Source organism: Corvus cornix, chromosome 11 (genome assembly GCF_000738735.6).
Source record: "Corvus cornix cornix isolate S_Up_H32 chromosome 11, ASM73873v5, whole genome shotgun sequence".
In the NCBI taxonomy this organism is placed as follows: domain Eukaryota; kingdom Metazoa; phylum Chordata; class Aves; order Passeriformes; family Corvidae; genus Corvus; species Corvus cornix.
The window spans coordinates 9,452,443-9,467,891 of NC_046341.1; the positions used below are offsets into that span (position 1 = coordinate 9,452,443).

General features: G+C 41.1%; 1 protein-coding gene across 1 annotated transcript; it reads right to left on the reverse strand.

The window, feature by feature from the left end:
• Positions 1–327: 327 nt before the first annotated feature.
• Positions 328–14,202, reverse strand: LOC104687478 (galanin receptor type 1-like). The gene is made up of 3 exons (XM_010396606.4): positions 13,070–14,202; positions 12,128–12,193; positions 328–1,934 (listed from the first exon to the last, which is right to left on the reverse strand). Exons 1-3 carry the CDS (start codon positions 13,826–13,828, stop codon positions 1,617–1,619), a joined length of 1,143 nt encoding a protein of 380 aa, XP_010394908.2. The 5' UTR covers positions 13,829–14,202; the 3' UTR covers positions 328–1,616.
• Between the last annotated feature and the right edge of the window lie 1,247 nt (positions 14,203–15,449).

Consider the following 15,449-nt stretch of genomic DNA (forward strand, 5'->3'; position numbering starts at 1 on the left):
ACAAATAAGCATTTTAGCTCTGATTTTTGTTGCAGTGATTTAACCCTTTCTTTAACCCTTTCTTTTAGTGGCTGTTTTTCCCATGCCATCCACTTTAGGCTGTGCAATCACTTGGAATGAAGAAATAGTAGATTTCTACATTATGGTAAATGAGAAGATCACAGCATTGGATCTAAGTAATACACTGGAGCTACTCTTAATATACTGAGAGTAAAAGCTAAACAAAGAAAACTTGCACAGATAGTCACCTAAGAATCAGGCAATATGACCTTATCCTGTTGTACACATTTGCTCTGTTCATATTGCACAGTTAAGGGGCTCTTAAAGGAAGTTACAAACTGCAGTATAATTATTTAATACAATGGCTCCCAAGTTTTAGAAATACAGTGAAAGAGCGATCCAGTTGGAGACTGGAAACCCATTCGTTGCATGGACGGCAAATAATTTGTAGTTTAAGTTCTGTAACTCACATTTTTACAGTCTGTGAACAGGTCAGTCTGGATTGCAGCACGCAGAAATACTAAATTAGACAACACAGTGAAATAATGAAGTTCTTTCAGTGATTTGCTTCCTACTTTTGAAGTAATATGCACTTTATATAGTTACAAGTAGTAACCTTGAACTTGGTACAAATGCCCTTAACTGTTTGTTGCTAGAGCACTGTTGATCACAACAGTTAGTAAAAAAAACCCCAAACAAGCAAAAAACCAAAAAAAACCCCGCACCACAAAATTTCGGGCACTTTATGTATATACTAAAGTGGCTGATTAAAAGCCTTGGGTAGATAGACTCAAGAGAACACTATATTTACCAACAAAATTTTTTGTAGACTGCTTTCAAACGAAATCAGTTTTTTAAGCAATACCACCAGTTTTTTAAGCAATTTTTTAAGAAATACCACTTTCCTCCTGTTGCTCACCAAGAGACAGTTGTTGGAGGCAGTGATAAACAGGAGTAATTACACACAGGAGCACACAGACATTTAGACCCTGGGATGCATAAGCTGATACAGAGCCACCAAATGCTGACAGCCACGTCACTGACACATGTGAAAGGTTTTACTGCCCAATAGGTAAATGCTATAGCAAAGCCTTCAAGGGGATTTAGAGACTTTAGAGATTTATCTCACAGGTAGTGATATAAATGTGTGTGTAGCTCACACATAGTCAAATTTGTTCACGAAACAAAGACATACAAAGACTTTAGTTTGACTTCTCCTAAACTGCTCTCTGAGTCGCATCACTCATTGTTCACATCCAAATGACTGCCTACAGTCATAATTAACTGCTGCTTTCTTGTCTGTATAGATGCTACCTTCTGTGTAAATCTTATTTTAGATCCTATTGTCACGACTACAGCTGCATTTGGGCTCTATCTTACGGGCATTCAGGTAATTCTGTTTCACATAGCCCAGTGTCTAGCAAGGTACCCTAGGACAAACTCTGTCACGTATCATGACAGTCAGAGGGAAATACATCTCCTACCACTCCATCAATCTGACGAAGCCCACACTTCTGCAGACTCCACCACTCCCTGGAATGCACTCATATACATGTTCTCCCCAGACAGAACCTTCTTCCCTCCTCTTTCTCCTGAAACATGTTTGTGAGCCCAGCTTACACATTAGTGGTGGAGTGTGTGGTAGAGAAATTCTCCACGCGCACTCTGGCCAGTTTCTCAGTGGAAGCCGGCCGCTGGAAGAACTTGCAGGTGAAGACTTGCCGGCAGGCCTTGCGGAAATTCTCCGAGAGGAAAGCGTAAAGGATGGGGTTGATGCAAGAGTTCCCGTAGGCCAAGCAGTGAGAGATGATGCGGAAGGTGAAGGAGATGTTGTTCAGGGGAAAGTGCCCAAACTCTGCCCACATGGTGATGATATGGTGTGGCAGCCAGGAGAGCAGGAACGCAGCAACCACGAGAAGCACTGTCTGCGCTGTCTGGAAAAGACGAGATCGTGTGTTAAATGGTCACAATGATCAAGTGAGGCTGTGGAATGAGTGAGTTTGCTTTCCTCTGTCATTAGTGAAGGCAGCATAACACAGGCAACACTCACGACTGCCAGGTGGGCACATTATGACAGTATGAAAAAGGATGCTAAAAACCCTGGTAAACTTGGATTGGCTGGTTTTGGCTCAAGGAAATAGCTATAGACAATGGAGGTAGTGCCTATAAAACTTCAAACAGTATAAAGGCTGCAACAATGCTAACTGTGTTACAAGGAAGAGTGGAAATAATATCTCATTTGGAGGCTGAGGAACATTAACGCTATTGAAAATAATTGCAGGGAAAAACAACTTGCAGGCAAGCTTGCCACTGAGAGGAGTAACAAAAACTGGCCTGAGGAGAAGGATTTTTCCAGTATCTTCCCTATTACAGGAGAAACCCAGAAAACCATTGAATAGAGGATTTTTTTTACGTATGCAGTGTGCATTGATTAGAAATGTTCCTAGCTGGGTGATGACCTGAGGGAGGCTCCCTGTGCCTCTGGGATCCCAGCCTGTGCTGGCTGGATTAGAGGTGTTCCTCTGCCATGGTTGCTTCCCAGTTAACTGGGCAGCCTCTGGCACAGTCCCAAAGCTTGACCTGAGGTAAAATTTTCCTGAAAACAGTGTTCTTCGAGATCACCATACAAAATGAAGGTTATCAGTGACAGTAAATAAAATTAGGCTATAACTCACTTCAGCTTCCTTTCTGTAAGACCCTGAGGCCTGTGGGAGTAGGATCTCATTTTTCACGTTTAGGAGACCTGATAGTGTTGCTTTTCTCTCACTTTCTACTTCTAGAACACTAAGTGAATGCCTAGCAAGGCTCAGAGATTGCTGACTTGGGGGCCCTAAGATCCTTTCCAAATGTTTTTGTGGGGCTTATTCCACCTGACTTCATGAGTTTTCAAAAATACAAATGGTAATACAAGGTGACCAATTTTTCTGTATTTAATCCCTCATTTTGGGGTTCTGTAGCAGATGCACAACTGGTGACTTCCCTCCTCTTGCTCCACTTGTTTCTCTGCACAATGTCTGATTTTTAACTTTGGTATTTAGTGTTTCTCATTTGTATTTTGTCATTTTAATAAATATAACAACTTGCAGACATACAGATGATATCCTTCCCCTGAGGCGAATTGTTGTACAAGTAGCAGGAAAGCAGTGGAGAAAAATTAAAACTTAGGTTGCATTTCAGCTTAAGATTTACAGCCTTGCTAGGCTACGTCAATGCTTCTGTCAATAATTCCCTAGCATGACTTCAAGTGAATAGTGTAAAGTTACTTTCCTAGAACAGGGATAATTTTCTAGTGAACAAAAATTCATTTAGTCAGTGGTTATCATGGCCACATTTAGTTAAACCCATTAACCTCTCTAAGGAAGATGTTATTGCTTTAGATCAAGACTACAATACAAGTTTTAAAAAAAAGAGATTTCTGTCAAATAGGTCTCTCAAACAAGTTTGTATTAACTTTGAAAGGCAATAACCTGTAGGTTCATTGTGTACCTGGCATACTCCAGGTGCTTCCTTGTTTCACCTACCAGAATGGTGTCTGACAGCTGAGCTAACAAAGATATTCCCCTGAGAGTGAACAAACTACACTGCCAAGCGTCCTCAAACCAATCATGCTCTGAGCCAGATGATGTCCTTAAAAATAGACTGGAATGATTAGAAGTTGATGAGACCAAAAGACACAGACCTAGTGGTCTTGTGGGATCTAGCTTACCCACTTGGTAAGCTTGGTATGATGGGTACCAAAGAAATGATGAATAAACAGGTCTCATCATTAGCTTTCACCAGAAGTAATGGTGCTACTTCTTTACCCTCTAGCAATGTTAAGTAGCTTAGGCTTGTTACCCAGGCAACCTTTCATAGCATCCATCTGCTTAAATTAGGGGGCTACAAGCACTGAAACATTCTTTTGAATAAGGCTTATATACCTGGCTTTTTTTCCCCTTTTATTGTGAAATAACAAAACTTGCATTTAACATAGGGCTGAGTATTACAAAATGGGTTTACTGTTGCTATGTAATAGCACAAAGCTATTTCTGGGGTCCAGCTTTTGGGGATTTTGAGATGGAAAACAGACAATATTAGAGCAATAATGTACATCATTCATGACTCAAGAAACAGATTTTGGAAATGGAACTTGTGTCTGTTTTTTCAAGTTAGGGATCATGTAGTTAAGATAGAGGAAAGTGAACCAAAACATTATTTGACTTTTAATGTTACAACTTTGTTGTAGCTTAAACTACTGTTACTATAGACTGACCAGCTATGGAGGACTGATCCAAATAGTTTGTGTATTGTTAGAGCTTCTTCCAGGGGCTGTGATAGTTTGCACATTGCATTACTGTTGGTCAAGCTGTCCCCACTTAATGCAAACCTTCTGGTTCAACTTTGAAGTTTTGGTGGGTCCATAATAGACGTACAATCCGCTCTACTGGGTTGTTTCAGTCTCTCTTAATACTTCTAGAATACTTCTAGAAGTCTTTCAAGCAGCTCCAGAAAATAACTTACTGTGTTATTTGTTGTAGAGTCAAAGTAAGTGTGTTTAAGCTGTACAGTGAATTGATAGCATAGTGACAAAGAAAGACAAGGAGATATTTTTGTTTGTCAGATAATTAGACAAACTTCTGTTATTCCTCCCCCGCCCCCCCATTTCTGTCATGTGCAGATTGTCTCGAATTTACCTGCTTATTCTTTTGTTATCTTTATTGGTCATCTGCCTCTCATTTATGCTTTCCAGACTTTCTTTGTCTGTTTTGCCCTTTGATTATTTTTTTCCCCTCGCTCTAGACAAGCTGTTTCTTGCTTTTAGCCTTCTCCCATCCTTCAAAAAGCAATGGGAAATATGTTTAAAAAACATTTTGGGAGAGATACCTCATTCCGGAGGATGATGAAGTCCTTAAATTTAATTGTGTTTAGAGCTGTTGTCCTTGATAAGCTTCTAATGAAGTTGCTTCAACTTGTCAGGCATCTGCTCAAGGGCAAAATTAAGATTGTCCTGTAATGAGTCAAATGCTTCAAGTATTCCATGGATTTACATATTTTAGGAAGGACTAGCTGAATTCCTGAGATTAAAATATAGAGTGGACAGAACAGTCTAGAGGGGTAGAGGGCTTGCCACTTTCCTAATTTAGTCCCAGTTGGAGACAGCCCAGCTGCACATCATTTCTCAGAGCTGATCAGACCATCCATTTCTACTGTGTACTTCAGCCACACAGAAATGGGAAAGAACATTCAATTAGGTTTTTATTAAAGAGTACTGGCTTGCAGACAAACTGGGCTTCATTAGTGAGACAACTGCTGTTTCCTGAATATGCTGAGATTATTTTCTCTTTTTTTTTCTTCCATAGTTCTGAATGAAGAAGCATAAAGTAGCCTATGCCTGTTCTTCCACACTGTCTTATCAGCAAACAACAATTGACTCTTCCTTTATTGCTGCTCTGTAGGAGGATGTCTGATACCTGATTATGTGATTCACTGATAAATCTTTTCTCCTGTTATGCTCATCTCTAACTTGTATATTTTTTCCCTTAAAGTTTGAGAGACAAATGGTGCATGTTTTGATTGCCCCAGACTTGGTTATGGTAAGCTACAGGGTTACAGACTTCACTATATATTGTAATTTACTGTAGTGAAGACTTGAAAAAAATGTAGTGACCCATGGCTTTTGGGTCACTTTTTAAAGCTTTTGGTTTTAGATACTGCAGGTACCCTGTGTCAGTGCCCAGGAAAGACATGTGGCTTAGTGCAATATACTACTGTACTGCTGAAGGAACTTACCAACCTCTGAGGAAGACAATTTTTGTGGCTTTAGATTCAGGGATATTGAACCAAGAACATCCCTTTGTTCTAAGTCCATCTGTGAGCCAACGTGCAAAGTGAAAACTGCCAATTTCTTCACTCCTGCTGCCACATTCTTGTTTGCTCTGTTGGCAAATCTGACTCCCCCTGATGGATTTGCAAACATTCTTTTCCTTTTGCACATAAAGTTCTAACAGAAAGGTCCCAAACACAATCTGATCTCCAGAAACATGCCCATAGCTAAGTGATAAATGCAAAATGTTCAGAAAATGGCATACCTATTCTTAAGTAACTTAAATGTTGGATAGCAGCTTTCTCTACTTCAGAGCACACACATCTTTTAATTACTATTGAAGCACTTCTCATTGCCCTTTGGTCTTTTTTTTTATTACATTTGTATATAATTCTACTCTTCAGTGATCTGAGAAGGACACTGAAAGTATTCTTTTTCATTGTTCTGTCTTCTTTCTTGGAGTCAGAGATGGCAGCTGGATGTCATGAAGAAGAGGAGGGACTGAAGTAAATATATTTTCAGATGTTATCAGTTCATTTTGGTTACTTGCTTTATGTACAAAGGGGGCTCTTCATTTCGCAGCAGCTTGCTTGCACTGTTCCAGCTGCTCATCTGCACATCTCTCGTTCTAATCTCCTCTGTTGGTGCCCTTGAAACTGACTCATCCTGTATTCATAAATGCTTATGAGCATTGTGATATTTCTATTATCCCCTAATTAGTAATGATGCTCTTAATTCCTGCTGCCCTGGGCTCCTGTTAACCAAACAACGTGCAGGATTTCACCTTGGAATTATATTCTTTTGCTCAATGGATCCCAGGATCTTCCATGTTCCTTTGCTGTATCTACTGTTGTTCAAATGCCAAGGCCTTGAACTTCACGTCCATTATCTCCATGAAAACCTTCAATTTGCATGAACAGTAGCCAAATAGTTAGTTTAGCATACAAGAAAGCAGTAACAGTGCAGCTTTTATCTGCCTCTCTTGGCCAAGATGTTCAGGAATACCCGTCTATCTTGGAGGAATTCTGTATCTTTTACCTTAAGCTCTTGTATGACCTTCAAAGTGCAGCACTCCAGGGAGTGTCCCAAATAAACTCCGTGTGTCTTCGTATTTACTTATCTCTGGAAGCAATGAACAGCTGATTTGCTTACCCACCAGGTAAGCACGGCTCACCTTCCTATTGTAGCTAACCAATAGAAAAGCATAGTACTAATTTGTTATCTTTGAGTGGCTCATTTGGTCTGTTAATTGAAGCTTTTGGCCTCAAGGCCCCACAGCTCCTACTATCCTTTCAAGGAAGCCTGCAAAATAGCTGTGAAATTCACATTCCCAGAAACATTCTTAAATTTGAAAAAGCATTTCAGATTGTTCAGTTTGCAAGCCTTGTTATTTGTTCTTCAAAGATGCACAAGACAGAACTGAATAAACACTGAGGAACTCTGGTGTGCTCCAGAGGCCAGTAAAACACCATAGGGCCATGATAGCCCTCGGTTTGCATTAATTTCCGTCATTAAATCATCTTATTTAAGGCAGATGTATGAGCAGAGTTCCTGGGGCTGGGCTCTTATGAAATATTTTGCAACACTGTCAGAGGGGGAATTGTTAACTTTCCTTGGAGCCAAATTACAGACTTGCTGTACTCTGCATAGTTCAGAAAAGAGATAACAGAATTGAAATACACTTAATTGTCATAGAGGGGTGCACAGAATTTCTTAGCCTGTGGTCTTGCTGGCTGGCCTCAAAAAACGATTATCCAAAACTTCAAAGGAGAATCCCGCAGCATCACACCATCTGATTTTCAAGGCTGGCAAACTTGTACAGCCAGTATGGCATTAAATGGGGAAACAGACGGTCATGTATCTCTTCTGCAGGCACAGTCTTAGTGCATCATGCAGAATTTCAGCCTAAGCTTGTGAAAAGTACTAAACATCTTCCTTGATCTAATGCACAGATGTTACATATAAATGGAAAAGCACATTAAATTGAGCATGTCCAACATTGTCATGTAGATGGCAAACTTATATAAAAATTTTAAAGTGGGAATCTGAATTAAAGGTCAAAATCTTTTTATAACGGGATGTGAAGTCAGGATGCAGCAAACTTTGTGCAGGGGAAATTTTTACAAAGTTTCTTGTGTGCTTAAATTGAAAAGGTTTCTCTACATAATCATCCTGTAACTTAAAAGCTTCCACATCACAACCCAAGCACAAAACCTTCCCTTTTTTTTTGTTTGGTGATTTGTGCCTGTATGTCTTTTGTAGGTTTCTGCTAAAGACAAACTTGTTCTTTTCAGCAGGTGTTTGAGCACTGACTTGGAGGGGGTGACAGCTGCCAGAGCTCTCCGGATTATTCGTAAACTGGACCCATTCAAACAAAATGTGGTTGTAACTGACTTTACAATAGTGTGTCTGAACACTGCCCATGAGTAGTTTGTCCTAAAAATCAGGGCCCTCTTAAGCTGTCCTTTTAGCCCCTATGTACCTTCAAATAACAGACTTTGAGTACAATGTTGTGGCAAATGGGACAATGACAGAGAGCAGAACGATCATCAGTAATGGAGGAGAAGGGAAAAGTGACTTCGCAAATGTAGTGCAGGGAATAAAATCCCTGCTGAAACCCCAGGTATATCTTGTGGCACTGTGGTCTGGGAGACAACAGATGGGCCTTCAGATGCTGCTGAAGTGAAGCCTGGTGTTGGAGACATTTATTTAAAGGTGCTTCATACAGCAGTGGGAATTTTTTGACAAGACCCTGTTGAGAGGAAATTGGGTGGCAGTGCCACTCTGTAGGTGTATGTGTCAGAGCTCCTCTTAACTGTGTGGATAGCCAAAACCCCTACAATTCTTTTAACTTTTAACTGGGTTTTGTTTCCATACTGTGATAACAGACAGAATTATCACATGCTTGTCTGCACGTGCAGCTCTGCGGGTCCCTGGGCAGCAGGTGCTGCTCTGCTGGGAGCAGGCAGCACACACCAGGGAGGGAGGGGAGCACAGCTGGAGGGAGCAGGCACTGGGAACCATACTGTGTCATGAAAAGGCAAAAAGGGGTAGAGAAACAAGCAAGAGACTTCTTGAAATAACGAATTCCCAATACCGTAGTTCATTAGGCTTTGTTTCCTGTTTCCATGGGTTTGATTTACTTTTTAAAACAGGGTTTTATTTTTTTTTTTTTCATTTTAAAGGCATAGATATAAATTCATGATACAGTACGATCTTTAAAGGGGGAGGTTGAGCCACAGTACCAAGTATCTGGGCTCCAGTAATATGTTTCACATACTCAGGGTCAGTTAAATCCAGGATTATTTTGCTTTCTTTGCTACAGCAGTGCAGCTAGGAAAGTCAGGCATGTACTTGCACAACTGGGACTATCAATTTGGCCATGCTATCACCATCTCATTAGAAATCACCCTAGGGCTGGATCCAGCAGTATCCCATTTGTTCCGTAAATATTTGTCTTATTGAGGTTCACATGCTGTTTCCAAATTTCCAGGATGTATTAATAGCAGATAAAATACCAGCCCCTCTATGACCTTTCAGGTGGCTTTAATTTGGATTTGTCCCAGTAATACTTCCTACTGTATTTCTGTGTTCTATGGCTCAAACTATGTGAGTAAGAATGATGTCTCTTCTGCCTGATATCAGTGTTATAGGATCTGGGGGTGGAGGGACTGATATTACACCAAGACTCCAGCAAGGTCAATGAAAGCTAAAGATCCAGAAATAAGTCTTGACATTTTAAAAACTCTTACCTGGTAGTACTATTTTTTTCAGAAGCAGTCTGTAACGGAGCATAATAACAATGTGTTTCCAATCAGCATGTGGAATGCTGCTTATGGCAAGACCACAGCCTGAACTCTATGGCATTTGCTTTCTTTCTTAACTATGTTTTATCTTGAAGTGTTCAGTCCTGAGGAGAGTTCTTATAGCTTCTGAAATGCTGAGTGACAAAGCAAATTGTTTGCAGTGGTAATGCTGGCAACTCTTTCACTGGAAAATCTTGTTCAACAAGGACTCTGAGCCTGCAATTTGATTCTTTTGAGACTTTTATTCATGTATGTAGCCCAGATGAGCGTTGGGAGATTTGAACAAAAACCTGTTTGCAAAATTTGCTATTTAACTGTTTAAAAACAAAACAACACCAAACCCACAAACCAAACAGAAAAAAACCAAACCAAATCCAAATAGGAAAACCCAAAAAGAGCAAACCCAAACCCCGTTCTCTTGGAGGTGGAAGGAGGATAATAGCCCAGTTTTCTTAAAATGATAGGAATGAAGCAGGAACTGCATGGTCATAGTTTCAGACTATACTCCTTTTTATGAATATGACACTGTTTTCCATATCAGTGTGGTGAAGATGCACACTGTGAATTAACAGATGTGACTCACATGATTTTATCACCTCATATGGGAAGACTTGGTTGTTGTGCTACACTTTCTCTCACAGCTCAAGGCAATCAGCGTTTAGCCACTGAAGTCACACATATTTCAGAACAAACTCGATGTTCTGTATGTACTAAATTAACCTTTCAAATGTGGATCAAGATTCATTTGTCAAATATCTTTGAGTAAAATAAGCAAAAGCTGTTCACTTAATCCCTGATGAAGTTTATGAATTAAACCCAAACACAACTACTTTCACAAATGGACCAACTAAGTACATATGAAGGAAGCTGGATTAGCAGAACTGACATGCATCTATGAGTTTCCTATTAGGCTCTAGTGTGAAGTGTGCTTAAGAAGACGTGCTTTAAAAGATGGACTCTCACTCTTGTGTTTCAAGTATGCTTTGAAAGCATATGCAGGAATTCAGTGTGTCTGCAACCAGACCAAGAAAGCCTCCTTATGAAATGTTAAGAGTAGTGTTTGCCACAAAAAATACTTGAAGTAAGTACACTAAAGAAGATGCTTGGCGTGCAGGAAAGCTATATGGACAATTTCTACACAGACAGTGCTGGAAGAAGACATATTGTGAAGGATGATATGTGTGTGTAGAGGAATGTATTTTATTTTTCTTTTATCTGAAAGGATCACCTATTAAACTAGGCCTAACTGTGCCACATGGAACAAGAATTGCTATTGGGTGTTTCATAATTATGGCCAGGAAAATACTTAAGGGGAGGGAGGAAGAAGTGCTGCATCACTAACTTGTTTGAACAGGTAAAATCAAAGGTGTTTTTAAAGATTGATCCTCTTGGCTATATCTAATAACAATGCCCAAGGCTGAAGAAACTGTAGAGCTATTTTTTCATCCAACTCTACAAAGCAAATCTGAAAACAACACAAGTGGGTACATTTGAAAAAGTGACTGTCATAAATGAAATTCTTAACTTCTTTACAGAAAAGTGACAGTAGTAATTTTCAACTGTTGGTAGTATTCTCTTAAAAATTAGCAACAAAATAGGTAGTGTGCCATTCATACATGGGTAAAGAAATTCTGGAGGGGAATTTCATACAACCAGTTTAGGGATTTGCTGGTGACTTTGAGACCCAAAACAACTTTTCAAACTTATGAAATTGTGAAATGATTCTATGTGGAAGGACATTGCTTCTTAGCACTTTATTTGCTGCATTTTACATTATCAAAATTGTCAGCATGTCTTGGTTGCCTTTTCTCATGGTAGCTGTTAAACTCACCAAACTCTGACTCCGGTTTCTGTTTGTAGTCTGCACTATTGATCAAGAAATTATACTCTTGATTTTGAAATTTTAATTCACAGTTTATCTGTGGTAGCATCAGCATTCATCAAAAAATCAGCAGGCAAAATAAGACATGGTGTTCTTCAATGTAGTCTGTTCCATCTAGGTCTGGTGGTGTTCCTGCAGCAGGCAACACACAGCAGCTCATTTCTGCATAATGTGTTGCCTTAGAAAAGGTGGTTAAAAGAAAGTTTATCAGAACCTACTTGAAGTTAGATGAACACAGAAAACATGTTCAAAAACACTCTGAGGGGAAAGGGAAAGGAACACCAGTCTAGCCAATATTGTGGTGTATAACTTCTATAGTTATTGTGTTATGAGATATTATTGTAAGTACCAATTGAGTTCTATCCTTACAGACAGTGTAGGTGCAAGACCAATTATGAATTGATACTCATAAGTATATTGCAAATAAAGCTGAGTGTATGTTAGTGAATGTAATGAACCAGTAGAAACTAAATATAATCTGTAGTTAAATCTAGTTAGGATCCATAGGCAAAAAGGACTGACAGAAATTGTAACTGTAAAACAACTGGAATCAGCATAGACCAGGCTGATTACTTTATAAAACTGGCATACCTATTGTATTATGGTCAATTAACAGATTAAACCAAAGATATTTACCTTCTTCTTTGATCTCTCTGACTTCTTGGAAATGTTCTTTACTTTTGTATGAAGATGGTATAAAACCTTGGGGGGAAAAAAGGAGCAATATATGGAATGAGAAATTGAAATTTGTGTATTAATACTTGAACTCCTCATACAAGCACCAAAAATTTGAAATAATTATTTTAACATTACTTCAAATATGATACTTTCAGATTTTAATTCTAAACTCTCCACTTTCTCTTTTAAGAAACAAGGTTTGGAAAGAGCATTAAACCTGCTATGCTTCCAGTAGTTCAGCACATATTAAGAGCTCAGCTGGCACTATGCTGAAATCCACAGGGGTTTTCACATGGACTTTGAATTTTATGTTGTGCCTCAGATTGTCTTCATTTATTCCGTAGGCTGATGATGCACATGGGCAGAGAGCAGGCTGCCAGTCCTGTTCCCTGGTGGGACTGTCCTGCTGCTCCTGGAGGCAGCACAAACAAATGTGGTGGTAGGAGTGGGCTCACCCTTGAAGGGAGGGTCATAAGGAGTGTTGAAGCACTGCAGGCAATTCTCAATTAACAACATCTAGATCTAGCTTTTGAAAACTGTTTACAGCACAGCAATAACCTGGAAATGTTTATCCTTCCATAGGTTTTTTCTCTTGCCAGTAGCAAACATTTGTTACTTAGAAAGAACAAAATGAAAAATATGAAAAACAGCAAGATTCTTTAGAGGGTTTGGGAGCCAGGCTGGGTGTCATCTTAGCAGTTGTAATCCTTTTTGTGATCTGGTGTAATTTCATTCTGTTTTCCATCCCTCCCCCCACCTCAAAAAAGTATTCTGTACTAGGAGAGAATACGGAAAGGGTTGGATCAGTTATTTGGCTGTGTAGCTAAGCACACACAGAAGCCACCAGGAGTCTGAGATCTTTCTCTCCATTTAAACATTATTCCCATCCCTCGCACCCACCTTGGCATAGCAGCAGGTGATGAGCAGCAGGGGCAGGAGGTATCCCACCAGCAGGATGGTAATCTTGTACATCTGCTTGGCTGTGGAACCGTTTGCCCAGTGCTCCCAGCAGAAAGAGCTGTTGGGTGCCTGCTGATGGCCACTCATGAGGGCCTGGTGCTGGGCCACGGGGATGGCGATGAGGAGAGACAGCAGCCAAATGACAGCCACGCCAAGGGCAGCGTTGCGCTTGCTGCGGATGCAGGGCGAGCGTTTGGCATGGACCACAGCAATGTATCTGTCCACAGACATGGCCACCAGAGTGAAGATGCTGACCAGCATTGTTGCCATGGCCAAGTAGTGAACCCACTTGCAAAAGAAGGCACCGAAGATCCACTCGGGCAAGGAGTAGATGGTGGCCTGGAAGGGAACGCAGAAGAGCAGAAAGGAGAAGTCTGCAATGCTTAAGTTCAGGATGAAGATGTTGGTGGCACTGCGTGATGGGCGTCCCCCAGGCCGGAAACGCCCCAAAACAACCAACACTAATGTGTTTCCCACCATTCCCAGGAGAAAAATCAACCCAAAAAGCACTGGTACAATCACCACCTCTGGGCCGCCCCTGGTTGCTTCTGCCCAGCATGTTGGGGACTCTGTTTGGCTGGTCTCAAGGTTGCACTTGCTGGTGTTGGCTCCAAGGGAAAGCACAAAGTTGTTTTTCTGCTCCTTCATGGAGCCAGGCAAGGAGCAGTCACTGCAGCCCTGAACTGCTGACAGGTACATCTGTGTTTGTTAGGGGTGGCCAGAGGTGAACTTTTGTCTTTTCCAGCGCCGTGTCTTTCCTTTGAGGAGCAATTTTCTAAAGATGATTTTTCCCAGTTCTCTCTGTCTCTGGTACAGATTATTCCAGGGACTGGCAAAAAGGAGGTTGAGGAATCTGTGTTATCCAAGAGATGACACCCAGGTTTGGCAGCTGGTGCCAGTGTGGCAGAGAAAAAGTCCGTGCTGGAAGAGCAGAGGATGAGGCTGCCCTGGGAGCTTGGAGCAGCAGCAGAGCAGCAGCAGCTCGGCTTCCTCATGCCCCTCCTCTTCTGCTTCCCTCCCACACTCCCTGGATCTGTGGCTGTCATACCTGCTTTCCCATCTCCATGCCGAGCTGTGGCAGAGAGAACAAATGCTGTCTGGGACCTGAGCACTTCAGAAAACAACCCCTGGCCATCTTTGTCCCCATGCATTACTGCTCATGAGGGGGAAGAGCAAAGCAACCATTCTCATCCAAAGGGATGGATAAGCAGCAGCTGCTGAACAATAGTGTGTGCAGTTCTGTGAGAGGCAGCACTGTTACTGGCTGTACAAGAAGGAAAAAAAGCTAAAATACTTTAATCAACAGATAAGGATTTCATTTGTTTGTGTCATAGTCTTCAATGCTCCCATTAGAGCATAAAGCCATCTGAATAGTTGTGTTTCCAACACAAAAAGCTGTGAGAACTTTAGATTCAGGAGTGGGTCTTGCTACTTCTGGGATATCTGCCCAAATTCCTTAGTGCCTGAATATTCTTGGACCTTGTTGATCCATCTTCAAAGACGTATTGAGTTCAGCCCAGTAGTGCCAACAACCTCTCACTGGAAAAGGAAATGTTCAGTCTTAGTAGCTATGAGCAGCTGTAATATTCCCTGCCAGGGAACAAAGATATGTTTTTTTAACAGAAGTTTTATTAAAGATTAATGGCTCAGTTACTGTGGCTTTAATGCTTACTTATGGAAACAGTACATATGTTTTAGAATGTACTAAGTAGGTTAGTTTTAATGGGTTTTTTACTCATATTTCTTAAGGAACTCTGCAGGTAGTGAGGAGGGAACAAAGTTTAGGCAAACATTAACAGTACCTGCACACAGTGATTTATGGATGCAGGACAGCTGCCTGCAGAGAAGAGTACCCACCTCTATTTTCAGTGGTTACAACTCCAGGCACTTGATCAGAGTGGGGCACCACTGGATCTTGTGAATGGGAGGCCGGGACGGGGGAAACCCCTTAATTTTAGAAACGAAGTTCAGGACCTGACAGTTGCTCTCCCTTGCGATTTTTTTTCTAAGCTCTTGTTGAGAGGAGACAGTGTTGCCTTCCGTAGCCTGCTCTGATTATACCCTTGCTTAAAAACTGATCTGGAGCTAAGTCCCTTCTTTCCCTCATAGCTTCGGGGTAGTTACGGGGTGAGGCGGGAAGTGGCCAGGGCAGGAAAGATGTGATGTCTAAGCTGCAATGGAAAAAGTGATCTCTCGTTGCCGTGAGCAGATCACCGTGGCTGGACCCGGCGCCACCTGCAGCTCTCTGGATCTTCCATGGCCTGGCTGCCTCACTTGCTGCGGCACAGGACCTCAGACACGTCTTCCAGTTCCCGAATGT

Bases quoted from the DNA above. Each gene is read 5' to 3' on its own strand.
- LOC104687478 (XM_010396606.4), bottom strand. From the start codon at position 13,828: ATGTACCTGTCAGCAGTTCAGGGCTGCAGTGACTGCTCCTTGCCTGGC. The intron at 12,194-13,069 runs GTGGGTGCGAGG...TTTCCCCCCAAG, and splicing joins TCACCTGCTGCTATGCCAAG to GTTTTATACCATCTTCATAC. The intron at 1,935-12,127 runs GTAAATATCTTT...CGTCTTTTCCAG, and splicing joins CAGAGAGATCAAAGAAGAAG to ACAGCGCAGACAGTGCTTCT.